Genomic DNA, 15,787 nt, shown 5'->3' on the forward strand with positions numbered 1-15,787 from the left:
AACGGAGTCCGGGGGGCACACGAGGTGCCCACGAGGCAGGGGGCGCGCCCAGGGGGGTAGGGTGTGCCCTCCACCCTCGTGGATGCCTCGTGTCCTTCCCGGACTACTTCTTATTTTCCTATTTTCTTAAATATTCCAAAACGGAGAAAAATTGCCATTAGAACTGTTTTGGAGTCGGTTTACTTACCGTACCACATACCTATTCCTTTTCGGAGTCTGAAACGTTCTGGAAAGTGTCCCTTATGTATTCCTCCGGGGTTACGATTTCAATAACATTAGTTTCAACATTTAAGGGATTACCTGAGATATAATGTTTGATTCTTTGACCGTTCACCACCTTCGGATTTGTGCCTTCGAAGTTGTTGATTTTTATGGCACCGGAACGATAGACCTCCTCGATAACGTAAGGACCTTCCCATTTAGAGAGGAGTTTTCCTGCAAAAAATCTTAAATGAGAGTTGTATAACAAAACATAATCACCTACATTAAACTCACGCTTTTGTATCCTTTTGTCATGCCATCTTTTAACTTTTTCTTTGAACAGTTTGGCATTCTCATAGGCCTGGGTTCTCCACTCATCAAGTGAGCTAATGTCAAATAGTCTCTTCTCACCGGCAAGTTTGAAATCATAACTGAGCTCTTTAATGGCCCAATATGCCTTATGTTCTAGTTCGAGAGGTAAGTGACATGCTTTTCCATAAACCATTTTATAAGGAGACATGCCCATAGGATTTTTATATGCAGTTCTATAGGCCCATAATGCATCATCAAGTTTCTTGGACCAATTCTTTCTAGATCTATTAACAGTCTTTTGCAAAATTTATTTAATTTCTCTATTACTCAGTTCTACTTGACCACTAGACTGTGGATGATATGGAGATGCAATTCTATGATTAGCATCATACTTAGCAAGCATTTTACGAAAAGCACCATGAATAAAATGTGAACCACCATCAGTCATTAAGTATCTAGGGACTCCAAACCTCGGAAAAATAACTTCTTTAAGCATCTTAATAGAAGTGTTATGATCAGCACTACTAGTTGGAATAGCTTCTACCCACTTAGTAACGTAATCAACAGCAACTAAAATATGTGTATACCCATTAGAGGAAGGAAACTGTTCCATATAATCAAAGCCCCAAACATAAATGGTTCAATAACAAGTGAATAGTTCATAGGCATTTCTTGACGTCTACTAATATTACCAATTCTTTGACATTCATCACAAGACAAGACAAACTTACGGGCATCTTTGAAGAGAGTAGGCCAATAAAAACCGGATTGCAATACCTTATGTGCAGTTCTATCTCTAGCGTGGTGTCCTCCATAAGCCTCGGAGTGACACTTGTGTAGGATCTGTTCCTGTTCATGCTCAGGTACACAACGTCTAATAACACCATCTACTCCTTCTTTATAAAGGTGTGGGTCATCCCAGAAGTAATGTCTTAAATCATAGAAAAAACTTTTTCTTTTGCTGGTATGTGAAACTAGGTGGTATAAATTTAGCAACAATGTAATTAGCATAATCAGCATACCAGGGAGCAGTGCGAGAAGCATTTATGACAGCTAATTGTTCATCAGGAAAGCTATTATCAATAGGTAGTGGGTCATCAAGAACATTCTCTAACCTAGACAAGTTGTCTGCAACGGGGTTCTCAGCTCCCTTTCTATCAATAATATGCAAATCAAATTCTTGTAGCAAGAGAACCCATCTAATAAGTCTAGGTTTAACATCTTTCTTTTCCATAAGATATTTAATAGAAGCATGATTAGTGTGAACAGTTACTTTGGAATCAACAATATAAGGTCTGAACTTATCACAAGAAAATACAACTGCTAAAAATTCTTTTTCAGTAGTAGCATAATTTCTCTGGGCACTGTCTAGAGTTTTACTAGCATATTGGATAAACATTTAATTTCTTATCAACTCTTTATCCTAGAACAGCACCTACAGCATAATCACTAGCATCACACATAATTTCAAAGGGTAAATTCCAATCAGGTGGCTGAACAATAGGTGCAGAAATCAAGGCTTTCTTAAGTATTTCAAATGCTTCTACACAATCATCATCAAAGACAAAAGGAACATCTTTTTGTAAGAGATTAGTCAGAGGCCTAGAAATTTTTGAGAAGTCTTTAATGAACCTCCTATAAAAACCGGCATGACCAAGGAAACTTCTTATACCTTTAATGTCCTTGGGACACGGCATCTTTTCAATAGCATCAACTTTAGCTTTATCAACTTCAATACCTCTTTCAGAAATTTTATGCCCCAAGACAATACCTTCATTAACCATAAAGTGGCACTTCTCCCAATTCAAGACAAGATTAGTTTCTTCACATCTCTACAAGACTTGATCAAGGTTGCTTAAGCAATCATCAAAAGAAGTTCCATACACGAAGAAATCATCCATGAAAACCTCAACAATCTTTTCACAAAAGTCAGAGAATATAGCAGTCATACATCTTTGAAAGGTAGCAGGTGCATTACATAAACCAAAAGGCATACGTCTATAAGCAAAGGTACCAAAAGGGCAAGTAAAAAAGTGGTCTTATCCTGATCCTCTTTAGACACAGGTATTTGAGAGAAACCAGAATAACCATCTAAAAAGCAAAAATGTGTATGTTTAGATAATCTTTCTAGCATTTGATCAATAAAAGGTAAAGGGGTAATGGTCTTTTCTAGTAGCTTTATTTATTTTGCAGAAATCAATTACCATTCTATAACCTGTAACAATTCTTTGTGGGATCAATTCATCTTTATCATTAGGAACAACAGTAATACCTCCCTTCTTAGGGACACAAGGACAGGACTTACCCACTGACTATCAGCAACAGGATAAATTATACCTGCCTCCAGAAGCTTTAGTATTTCATTTCTCACCACTTCTTTCATCTTAGAATTTAACCGTCGTTGGTGATCAACAACCGGTTTAGCGTCTTTCTCCAATTTTATTTTGTGCTGGCATAGAGTGGGACTAATGCCCATAAGATCATCAAGAGTATATCCAATAGAAGCACGGTGCTTCTTCAGAGTTTTCAATAATTTCAAGTAAGAACAACACCTAAGCACCGGTCCACCCACATATCAAATTATCAAAGTAGCGAACACAAATTAAACCAACATGGCGAAAGTGACTGGATGAAAATCACGTGTACACTCAAGAACACTTTGCATATCATAAGAGACCGTTTTGGCCTATCCTTTGCCTCAAAAGGATTGGACTACCTTGCTGCACTTTTGTTATTACTATCGTTACTTGCTCGTTACAAATTACCTTGCTATCAAACTACTCTGCTACTTATAATTTCAGCACTTGCAGACATTACTTTACTGAAAACCACTTGTCATTTCCTTCTGCTCCTCGTTGGGTTCGACACTCTTACTTATCGAAAAGAGCTACAATTGTTCCCCTATACTTGTGGAACATCAACCAACGCGACACCTTGATCTCCATCGTTGCGTCGGGGTTGTCTCACCAACTATTGCTTCTACAACTATTTGCTAACGCATAGTGATAAAGTAAAGCAATTACATGACGCTTAATGATTGAAATGCATGTCATACAATAATTAAAAGTCAACCCTAAGGCTCTTGCCGGTTGTCGATATTACAAAACATGATCATATCATACAACAAGGTATATCACATCATGTCTTGACCATATCACATCACAACATACCCTGCAAAAACAAGTGAGACGTCTCTACTTTGTTGTTGCAAGTTTTACGTGGCTGCTATGGGTAACTAGCAAGAACCGTTCTTACCTACGCAAAACCACAACGGTGATTACCAAGTTTGCTGTTTTAACCTTCTACAAGGACCAGCTGTAGTCAAATTCGATTCAACTAAAGTGAGAGAAGCAGACACCCGCCAGCCACCTTATGCAAAATAAGTTGCACAGTCGATGGAACCAGTCTCACGTACGTGGACATGTAAGGTTGGTCCGGGCCACTTCATCTCACAATACCGCCGAATCAAAATAAGACGTTGGTGGTAAGCAGTATGAACATCACCGCCCACAACTCCTTTGTGTTCTACTCATTCATATCATCTACGCATAGACCTGGCTTTGATGCCATCGTTGGGGAACGTTGCATGGAAAACAAAAAAAATTCTAAGCTCACGCAAGATCTATCCATGAAGATGCATAGCTACGAGAGGGGGAGAGCATCTTCATACCCTTGAAGATCGTTAAGCGGAAGCGTTTATCAACACGGTTGATGTAGTCGTACACCTTCATGATCCGTCCCGATCAAGTACCGAACATATGGCACCTCTGTTCAGCACACGTCCAGCTCGATGACGTCCTCGCCTTCTTGATCCAGCAAGAGGGGCAATGTAGTAGATGAGTTCTGGCAGCACGATGGCGTGGTGATGGTGGTGGTGAAGAACAATCTCCGCAGGGCTTCGCCAAGGACAACAGAAACCATGAGGGAGGATAAACTAGAGGGGACGGGGTTGCCGGCACACGGCTTGGTCAATCTTCATGTCTCCCGGGTGCTAGCCCTGCCCCTCTATTTATATATTGAGCCATGGGGTTGTTTCTTAGAGAAAGAGCCTCCTCAAAGTCGGTTTGGCACGCAAGGCAAGAGTCCTTCTCGGACTCCAGGACCAGACGCCATGGTCCTCATCGTCTGGCCCCAGACGCCATGGGTCCCTGGCATCTAGCCCCCTGGCCTCCACAAAACTCCTTTTGCAACTTCCTTAAAGCCTCATGGGCTTTACCCATTGGCCCAAATAAAGTGTTCTCGTACCCGAACATTTCGGGAAACATCCGAAACCCCTTCTGGTGAATTCCGGAACCCTTTCGGAGACCAAACACTATTATCCCATATATCAATCTTTACCTCCGGACTATTCCGGAGCTCCTCGTCATGTCTGTGATCTCATCCGGGACTCCGAACAACATTCGGTCACCAAACATACATAACTCATATAATACTATATCGTCAACGAATGTTAAGCATGCGGACCCTACGGGTTCGAGAATGATGTAGACATGACTGAGACGCTTCTCCGGTCAATAACCAATATCGGGACCTGGATGCCCATATTGGTTCCTACATATTCCACGAAGATCTTTATCGGTCGAACCTTTATGACAACATACGTAGTTCCCTTTGTCTGTCGGTATGTTACTTGCCCGAGATTAGATTGTAGGTATCTCCATACCTAGTTCAATCTCGTTACCGGCAAGTCTCTTTACTCGTTCTGTAATACATCATCCCATAACTAACTCCTTAGTCACTTTGCTTGCAAGCTTCTTGTGATGCTATATTATCGAGAGGGCCCAAAGATACCTCTCCATCATATGGAGTGACAAATCCCAGTGTCGATCCATGCCAACTCAACAGACACCTTCGGAGATACCTGTAGAGCACCTTTATGATCACCCAGTTACGTTGTGAGTTTGATGGCACACAAGGCATTCCTCCGGAGTCCGGGAGTTGCATGATCTCATGGTCGAAGAAATATGTATTTGACATTAAGAAAGCAGTAGCAATAAACTGAACGATCATATGCTATGCTAACGGTTGGGTCTTGTCCATCACATAATTCTCCTAATGATGTGATCCCGTTATCAAATGACAACTCATGTCTATGGTTAGGAAACCTTAACCATCTTTTGATCAACGAGCTAGTCTAGTAGAGGCTCACTAGGGACACGGTATTTGTTTATGTATCTACACAGGTATTTAAGTTTCCGATCAATACAATTCTAGCATGAATAATAAACCTTTATCATGAATAAGGAAATATAATAATAAAAACTTTATTATTGTCTCTAGGGCATATTTCCATCAATATTCTTCCTTCGGCATGGCTCGTTCTCAGAATGATATTAGTGTTCTTCGGCGGTCTCCGGTGTTTGCAAGGCTTGTAGAAGGGCACTCCCCGGAGGTCAACTTTGAGGTCAATGGCCACCATTACAACAAGGGATATTACCTAGCTGATGGCATCTATCCTCGGTGGTCCACTCTTGTGAAGACCATACCCAATCCGCAAGGAGAGAAGAGATGGAGGTTTGCCCAAATGCAGGAGAGTGCTAGGAAGGATGTGGAGCGTGCTTTCGGTGTGCTTCAGTCTCGGTGGGGTATCATTCGTAACCCTGTATTGACATGGAGCACGTAGAAGCTTTGGGAGGTGATGACTGCTTGTGTGATCATGCACAACATATCGTGGAGGATGAGCGCGATGATAGCATCTACGAGCAAGGGTTTGATTTCCAGGGTGAAGAGCCTGAGCATCCACCTCCTGCAGCCTTTGAACAGTTGGCCAGTTTCATCGGGAATTGCGTGATTGGCATACTCATGTCCAGCTCCAGGATGACTTGGTTGAGCACTTGTGGACTCACATTGACAACCAGTAGATCTATCAGTTTAATTTCTTGTCATGCAAACAAATTTCGATTGGGTTGTAAGACTATTTGATATTGTTTTCTTGTCATGCAAACAAATTTCGGTTGGGTTGTAAGACTATTTCGAAGCTATGTTTGATTTGAACCATTTCATATGCATCATTTTCATTTTCGTTTAGTGTGCTAGTGAACGGACGAGATGCGGCCGAAATGCGACCGCGCGTAGGGCGTCCGGCCGCCGCATCCCCGAATCCGGGTGGACATGGCCCCATTGCCACCCCTAAACGGATGAAATGCGAACGTCCGTTTGGGGTCGCGCTCGCGCGTTGGAGTTGGCCTAACAAACTTGTCAAATGCGAACCAACCTGTGGTTGGATGGTTAGAGGGACAGTGGTATCCCCACCACACCATCAGGGTTCAAGTCTTGGTGCTTGCATTATTCTTGGATTTATTTCAGGATTTCCGTTGGTGCGCTTTCAGTGAAAGGAGACGTTCCCGTCGACGACGAGGCGCCTACGGTGACTTCTTAAATTTCAAAATGACATGCCGGCTCAGTCTCTCGGAGGTGCTTATAGGGATAGGGTGTGCGTGTGTACATTCATAGGGGTGAGTCTATGTGCATCTGTACGAGCGTTTGCGTCTGTACTGATGTAAAAAAAACTTGTTAAACATGCCACGGGAGGGGGGAATCAGCAAGAGCCAGACAGAACAGGGGTGTTCAGAGGTCTCCCGTCAGTCGAGGGCACACACCCTCTGCAAGTGCCACCCCGAACCAAATCTCCTCCGCTGCAACCGCAAGCAGCGACAGCGCCGGCGACTGAGGAGAGGAGGGGCTGCTGACAGCGGGATCGAGCGATGACAGGTGAGCCCCGCGCCTGCCGCGCCTAATGGTCCCCCACATGACTCCCGCCTGACTGGAGGAACTGTCTGTCCTTGCAGCTGTCCGGCGGCAGGCGGCGGCGAAGCGGGGCGGAGGCGCGGCCGGAAAGAGCTTATGGCTGGCGGCGGACGGGAGCAAGAGGTGGGGGGAGAAGTTCTTCCTGCTATACACGCCCTTCTGGCTCACGCTCTGCCTCGGCGTCGTCGTCCCCTTTAAGCTCTACGAGGTACCAGCACTAGCCGCCCTCACCTGCTGGTCGATCTATCTCATCCTGGGAGCATTTTGGTGGATCCCAAACCGAAGATGGGATCCTCAGAGAAAGATTCGATCATGGTGATTTGTTTTGTAGCGATTGGATTGCTTTTTTCTTCCTCTTATATAAGCATTCTTGTATTTTTTTATTGTGATGATGTGCAGAGTTTCACGGAGCTGGAATATTTGGTTCTTGGATTGGTGTCAACCGTGCCTGCCTTTCTCATCCCTCTGTTCCTCGTAGGAAAGGTAATTTGGCACCCTCCTTCTCGGCTTCTACTCTCTCGTCAGATCAACTTCGGAAGATCTGTTCGGTGTGACATTCAGTCTTCGTAGCAAAAAAGGGCAGTATTTGCACAGCAGTAATACTGTTTCACCAAATTCAGGTGTCCACTGTTAAGTGAGAATGGAGAAACATTGTATGCATAAACATAGACATTAACATTTCATTGCAATTAAGATAACAACTGGAGTTGAGAAAACATTTTATGTTGAGAATCTACTAGCATTTTGGTGTTTTGGATCAGCTGGCAATTCATGTTTCCAGCCATAGCAGCAGTTTCTCTGGCCTACACAAAGGAATCCATTAGTGCTGCAGTAAATGAAAAATAATAAGGAGAGTAAGGGCAGGCACGCAAATATTAAATGCTGAGCGAACACATCACAAAAACTATAAAAGTGGGGAAAGAAATGGAAGAGCAGGGATGGGAGAAGATGGTTGTGTCAGCAAGTCAGCTTCTCCATAAGGATGGGCTCCTCTCACTTGCAGCTCTCTTATTTGAGCTTCAGTTTTGCATTGCATCTTTTCCCTTTTGATTTGTCTTCCTATTTTCGGTCCTAAACTATATCTTCTTAATTTGGTCCATAAAGGATGAAATTTTGAGCTTATTATGTTACTCTTGTACTGGTGTGTATACCAATCATATATTTGAAAGTTAACTTGATTTTTTTTCCCATTTCAGGCAGATAGTATTAGAAGTTTAAAAGATCGTTACTGGGTCAAGGTATGTATTTTCAGTGTGGATCTTTTGTAAGCCAATTTGTTCCAGAAATGAACACTATCCTGGAAAGTCCAACTGTTATGACCGGCCGGGCCTACAGCCGTAGGAGGCCCACCGGGCAGGCTTAGGCCGCAAGTTATCTTAGTTTTATTTTGAGATTGTGGTTATATATACAAGTTGTAAGACTATTTTGAGATTTAAGCAATAAGACTATTCTATTGCCCGGCTCCCAGAGGAGCCGGAACCCTAAAACCCTAGCCGCCTCCTGCTTGCGCCGCCGCCGCCGAACCGCAAGGACGGCGCCTCGCCGCCGGCCGCCGCGCTCCAGCCCTCGCCCACCTCCCTCTTTTCCCTACAGCCTACGCCCTAGGCAGGGCAAAACCCTAGTTCCTATCACCTTGGTATCAGGGCAAAACCCTAGCTCCGGATCCATGATGTGTTCCATGTGGGTTTGCTCAAGCCTTTCCGTGGAGAGCCACCTGCGGTTTTCCCCACTCTACCGCCGGTTGCTGACGGTCGCCTTGTTCCGGAGCCGGTGAAGGCGTTGAAGGCTCAGCTGCGTCGTGGCTCCTGGTACGTGTTGATCCAGTGGGGTGGACTTTCTGAAGAGGATGCTACTTGGGAGCAGCGCGAGGAGTTCCGCCAACACTATCCAGATTTTCAGCTCGAGGACGAGCTGTTTGCGCAGGCCGGGAGAGATGTTATGACCGGCCGGGCCTACAGCCGTAGGAGGCCCACCGGGCAGGCTTAGGCCGCAAGTTATCTTAGTTTTATTTTCAGATCGTGGTTATATATACAAGTTGTAAGACTATTTTCAGATTTAAGCAATAAGACTATTCTATTGCCCGGCTCCCAGAGGAGCCGGAACCCTAAAACCCTAGCCGCCTCCTGCTTGCGCCGCCGCCGGCCGCCGCGCTCCAGCCCTCGCCCACCTCCCTCTTTTCCCTACAGCCTACGCCCTAGGCAGGGCAAAACCCTAGTTCCTATCACCAACAGTTGTATGTAATATGATTCTGCTATATGGATCTGGTTCCGGATTATATTTTCTCTACAATTATACCGTACTCGGATTTAACTTTGACCCACAGAAATTTAAAAGTGGTCGTATAACAGTTGATGTATCAAACGTTTACCATATTTTTGTCAAGTGACACTCATGAAAGCTTTTGTACACACATGAAAGCTTTTGTAATATAAACTCAGCAAGCTACCCTGTATGAACAAACACTAGTGATATATATTCTTCAGTTATGACAGTACTTACTTCGTTGCTAAACTACTAATACAGGTATAATGAGCAGTATTTCTCATTGTCTGTGGACTTAGTTTTATTTGGTAATGCATTTTCTCATATTATCTCTTCGAAACTGTTTGCTAAATCCATGATACATCTTTCAATTGCAGGCTAATGTTTGGATTATAATTTTCAGTTATGTCGGTAACTACTTTTGGACACATTACTTTTTCACTGTTCTTGGTGCATCATATACTTTTCCATCATGGAGGATGAATAATGTAAGATCCTGTTCACACAAGGGATGGATGGGTGGAGAAATTTCACTGAGAGTGCTACTCTTTACAAATGTTTTATTTTGTCAGATACATGTTCTTTTTACTTACTAAACCTGTAACATATTTTTGCGGAATACTACTATAAAGTCAATCAAATTGTCTCATTTCATAGCTTTGTTCCCACTTCATATATCCCCTTCCATCAATTCTCTTCTGCAAATTAGGGGTTAATAGAAGGGTTGAAGTTTCTGCATATTAGTTGAGTACCATATGCTGATGGTATCATTCATCAATTCAGATTTTATATTTAATTTAAAACTTTGTTTGGTTGCTACATAGTTTCCATTACGTTATGTACATTATTGACACAAATCAGATGCATATCTGTTGCAACTCCTCTGTTGTAACTCTGTTTGTAGTGCATCTGTGGGATCGTAACTAGTTATTCAAATGTGCTACACTAATTCTACTTATTTGTTTGCGATGCTCAATGATTTTCTTCCTCATGTTTCAGGTACCTCATACAACATTTTTCCTGACCCATGCCTGCTTCTTATTTTATCACATGGCATCAAATATGACACTTCGTAGATTACGTCACTCTACAGCTCACCTGCCACAATCTATTCGGTGGTTGTTTGAAGCCGCGTGGATTTTAGCACTCTCATACTTCATTGCATACTTGGAGACCCTAGCCATCGCAAATGTATGTTCCAGCATATATTTCTTGATGCATAGGGTGCTATGAATATTATGAGATTTTTCTCCCCAGTCTACTAATATTTAACTTTCATCTGCTTGCTAACAGTGGTAATCATCAATATTTTGTGCCTTAATTCTAGAGTACAAACTATTTTGATTGAATCCAATCTGTTATTACTTTTTGTGTGTGTATCTCATGTGCCTCAGTTGCACAGAACCCATCTACTCTAACTATGTATCCTGCTGGACTAGGTAGATAACAGAGAACATGCAGACAATGCCTTTGAATCTCTAGTTGTGGGCAATTGTGTATAAGAACTTCTAGGCAATCCTTGATATCTCTTAATTTTAAGTACTCCCTCTGTAAAGAAATATAAGAGAGTTTAGATCACTACTTCTACTGTTCACTGTGTGGGCATTGTGAGCCTGGAATCAATTCTCTGATGCACCTGGAAGAATAAAATAGCAATTAGGTAAATATAGCCAAATAGTTTATACTTGCATACGAAACAGATGCCATGCGTAAATAAATTTCAAACAGCGCCCAGTTATTGCCACTTAACGTTTCGAGGAAATTACTGCTTCATATTTTGGTTGCTTGACATGGGGAAATCTGCAGTTCCTAATGTGGATTGTATCATCTGGAGTATTTGACTAAGATTCATTTACCTTATGTCCCCCAAATTAAACGCTGTAGTGATTTTCTCCGTGTAGTGTTTACATTTTTTCTGTAACCAGAGGTTTTTCCATGCATCAGAATTTCCTAAGGTACTTGGGAAAATTAAATAAAGCAAAACATTCTACCCCCATGTTGCAACTATTTTGTGGCATCACATCACACTGTATTATGAAGTTATGTTCTACACAACCACAGTATGTCATTATTTGTTATGTACATACAATTGTTGTTGTTTTCACTTTTCAGTCATGCTATCCAGAAAGCTAAATGTTTCTTTGCTTATACTAGAATCTTTCTGCTTCTGCATCCTTTTTTCATTTGTGAATGAAGCCAAGATACCGCATTCCTGATGTTAAAAATTGACCTTGCAGTTTCCATACTACGAATTCGTCGATCGGGACATAATGTACACAGTTGGATCATTGTTTTATGCGATTTACTTCCTCGTCAGCTTTCCGATGTTCTCAAGGTAAAGCTTGTCTGAATTTAGTCTCCTTTTCTCCTCTTTCTGCTATGACTTTGTCCATCAAGCTCATTGTTGAACAGCAATATCTGGTTCTGAACTCGTTCAATGCTTGCCGAAACATTTACTTTTCCCGAGCTGGCTATATTAAACATCGCTAGCTTGAAAACCCAAAATAATATAGTTCTGAATTCCAACAACCTTACTTTCACTCACATCATCGCAGTTGGGTGGATAGGCCTCCCACTGTTTTCTCTTTACCTAGTTCTCAATCTCATAATCCATATTCAACTCTGTGTTACTCTTATCTGGCATTCAGGATCGATGAAAAGGCAGAGAAGTGGGACCTTCCCAGGGTGGCCGTCGACGCTTTGGGCGCAGCCATGCTCGTGACGATAATACTCGATTTATGGCGCATATTTCTGGGGCCAATCATACCCATCCCTGAATCAAGACGGTGCGGCCAGCCGGGGCTTGCATGGTTCCATGCGCAGAATGAAAGCGTCTAATCCAGGAACAACATGAATTCTTCTGTTCCCACATGTACCGTCGACCCCCGCCATTGCCGGTGTCCTTCAAGACTGTTGGCCTCTCCATTGGAGGGATGAAAACTGCTGATTAATGGATCGATTTGTTGTCTGCATGTAGTGTTTGCTTCGTGCGAATAGCGAATTGGTAATTTGTAAGTTCAGCCTGATCTTAGAACCTGTTTTGAATAAGCTAGTGGCAATGAAGATTTGATGTCAACCAGAAAGTGATTCTTGACGCAGCACGGTCTGAGTGCGGCTCGACACAGTAGCCTTCGGGGTGCTTGGGGGCTTGTCTAATACTCGGGTCTCTTTTGGTTGACAGGAATCTTATAGGAATTCTAAAGGATAGGAATTTTATAGAAAAAAATAATCCTTTGAAGCCTTTTGGTTTGTAGGAATGAGTTTCTATTTCTACATGGGATATGAATCAATCCTTCAGATTTCAAAGAAAAAAAAAACATTAGCCTAGACTGGAGTGAAAAAATTCCTAGCCTACGCGTGGCCGAGGGGCAACTCCCCGAGTTGTCGCCGGCGTCGGATGTGTTACCGTCCTAGATGCAGTCGCTGGACCCATGATCGTCCAGCAGCGGGCATGTTGTACACACCATCGCGACTAAGGGTGTGTTCGGTTTCTCTCTGCTCCTCAACTCCATCCCGGAGTTGGTGGAGCAGCGCCGGTTTTGTGGAGCGGCTATTTTTCAGATCTCAGATCTTCAAAATCATGGAGTTGATAAAATTTATAAAGGAACCGCCACCGTCAAGTGGAAAACGGTTCAGAGTGGCCACACGACTCGCTCATTTCTGTTTCCTCTACCCGTCACGAGTGAATCAAGGAGCGGAGTTGTATGCCGAACAATTTTTTTCAAGGGCTATGTTTTACGAGGAGCAACATTTCGGGAGGAGGAGCCGCAGTCAAGGATTCAGAGGAGCCAAACCATTTCCGAACAGGCTCTAAGTGGGAAGTCGGGGCGGGCTGGCGGATTAATGTTGTATCCGCGCAACGCCTCAGCCAAGAGGCCGGAGAGCTGGCGCGGGGCTTCAGGTGCGAGTGTCGGTAATGCTACACTTACAGACAAATTTTTACAGATTTGAGCTTACGGACAAAGATGGCATTAGATTGGAGGGAGAAGGGCCCCACCCCGGGAATTCAGGGGGCTGGGATGAATTAATCGCTGCCACCTCTGTCCGTATGGTTGTTTCTGTAAGTGCTGCCCGTAAGTGAAGCAATTTCGATGATGAAACCTCATACCGCTCCGTTTGGGAGCCCGGAGCAAGGGCTATGGATGCAGACTCCGGTGCGTGCTCGGGATCAGTGTCCATTGCCTGAAGAAGTGGTGGGAAGTGAAGGCGGATGCCGCCGTAGCGGTTGATGCCGAACTCAAGGTTTCCGAAGAAGAGGGTTCAGATGGGGGTGGGTGGTGGGTTGGTGTGCCGACTCGTCTCATCCACAACAAAGCTGAGGGAGTCAAAGATGACTTCGGCCTGACATGAATATGCAGGCTGAAAGTTGATATCCAATCTGGGCAAGATCTTCGATCGATGCAACACGCGCGCGCCAACTGGTGGTACTGAAAACCGCCATTTAGTCCTGATCTGGTGGTGCGCAGGACTAGTAGTACTAGAAGGGATCACACACGGGGGGTTTACCCAAGTTCTGTTGGGAACGTAGCATGCAATTTCAAAAAATTTCCTACGATCATGCAAGATCTATCTAGGAGATGCATAGCAACGAGAGGGGGAGAGTGTGTCCACGTACCCTCGTAGACCGAAAGCGGAAGCGTTAGTATAACGCGGTTGATGTAGTCGAACGTCTTCGCGATCCAACCGATCTAGTACCGAACGTACGACACCTCCGAGTTCAGCACATGTTCAGCTCGATGACGTCCCTCGAACTCTTGATCCAGCAGAGGGTTGAGGGAGAGTTTCGTCAGCACGACGGCGTGGTGACGGTGATGGTGATGTGATCCGCGCAGGGCTTCGCCTAAGCACTACGACGCTATGATCGGAGGAGTAAACTGTGGAGGGGGGCACCGCACACGGCTAAGAGAATAACTGTTGTGTTCTAGGGTGCCCCCCTGCCCCGTATATAAAGGAGGGGAGGAGGAGGCCGGCCACCAAGGGGGCGCGCCATGGGGGGGAGTCCTACTAGGACTCCACTCCTTGTACGATTCCCCCCCCCCTTTTCCTTTTCCCGGAGGGGGAAATAGGGAAGGGAGAGGGAAGAGGAGAAGGAAAGGGGGACACGCCCCCTCCTCTAGTCCAATTCGGACTCCCCATGGGAGGGGGGCACGACCACCCCTTGTGGGCTGCCTCCCCTCTCCCCTAAGGCCCATGTTGGCCCAATATTTCCCCGAGGGGTTCCGGTTACCCCTCGATACTCCGAAAAATACCCGAACCATTCCGAAACCATTCCGGTATCTGAATACCTCCTTCCAATATATCAATCTTTACCTCTCGACCATTTCGAGACTCCTCGTCATGTCCGTGATCTCATCCGGGACTCCAAACAATCTTCGGTCACCAAAACACATAACTCATAATACAAATCGTCATCGAACGTTAAGCGTTCGGACCCTACGGGTTCGAGAACTATGTAGACATGATCGAGACACATCTCTAGTCAATAACCAATAGCGGAACCTAGATGCTCATATGGGTTCCTACATATTCTATGAAGATCTTTATCGGTCAAACCGCACGACAACATCCTTGGTTTGAGCATCCCTTTCTTTTGTAACCTCTCTTAGGAACTTCAAACGGAACAAGAGTCATTCCCTTTGTCATCGGTATGCTACTTGCCCGAGATTCAATCGCCGGTATCATCATACATAGTTCAATCTCGTTACCGGCAAGTCTCTTTATTCGTTCCGTAATGCATCATCCTGCAACTAACTCATTAGTCACATTGCTTGCAAGGCTTATCATGATGTGCATTACCAAGAGGGCCCAGAGATACCTCTCCGATACTCGGAGTGACAAATCCTAATCTCGATCTATGCCAACCCAACAAACACCTTCGGAGACACCTGTAGAGCATCTTTATAATCACCCAGTTACGTTGTGACGTTTGATAGCACACAAGGTGTTCCTCCGGTATTCGGGAGTTGCATAATCTCATAGTCATAGGAATATGTATAAGTCATGAAGAAAGCAATATCAATAAAACTTAACGATCATAATGCTAAGCTAACGGATGGGTCTTGTCCATCACATCATTCTCTAATGATGTGATCCCATTCATCAAATGACAACACATGTCTATGGTCAGGAAATTTAACCATCTTTGATGAATGAGCTAGTCAAGTAGAGGCATACTAGGGACACTCTGTTTTGTCTATGTATTCACACATGTACTAAGTTTCCGGTTAATACAGTTCTAGCATGAATAATAAACATTTATCATGAT

At 44.0% G+C, this 15,787-nt stretch overlaps 1 protein-coding gene across 1 annotated transcript; it reads left to right on the forward strand.

Moving 5' to 3' along the window:
• Window positions 1-7,053: 7,053 nt before the first annotated feature.
• Window positions 7,054-12,605, forward strand: LOC109785596 (cycloeucalenol cycloisomerase). The gene is made up of 8 exons (XM_020344185.4): window positions 7,054-7,224; window positions 7,302-7,468; window positions 7,660-7,743; window positions 8,457-8,498; window positions 9,900-10,010; window positions 10,522-10,713; window positions 11,760-11,857; window positions 12,171-12,605. Exons 1-8 carry the CDS (start codon window positions 7,218-7,220, stop codon window positions 12,358-12,360), a joined length of 891 nt encoding a protein of 296 aa, XP_020199774.1. The 5' UTR covers window positions 7,054-7,217; the 3' UTR covers window positions 12,361-12,605.
• The last annotated feature ends 3,182 nt before the right edge of the window (window positions 12,606-15,787 follow it).

Source organism: Aegilops tauschii, chromosome 4 (genome assembly GCF_002575655.3).
Source record: "Aegilops tauschii subsp. strangulata cultivar AL8/78 chromosome 4, Aet v6.0, whole genome shotgun sequence".
Lineage (NCBI taxonomy): Eukaryota > Viridiplantae > Streptophyta > Magnoliopsida > Poales > Poaceae > Aegilops > Aegilops tauschii.

Bases quoted from the DNA above. Each gene is read 5' to 3' on its own strand.
- LOC109785596 (XM_020344185.4), top strand. The intron at 10,011-10,521 runs GTAAGATCCTGT...CTCATGTTTCAG, and splicing joins CATCATGGAGGATGAATAAT to GTACCTCATACAACATTTTT. The intron at 11,858-12,170 runs GTAAAGCTTGTC...TCTGGCATTCAG, and splicing joins AGCTTTCCGATGTTCTCAAG to GATCGATGAAAAGGCAGAGA.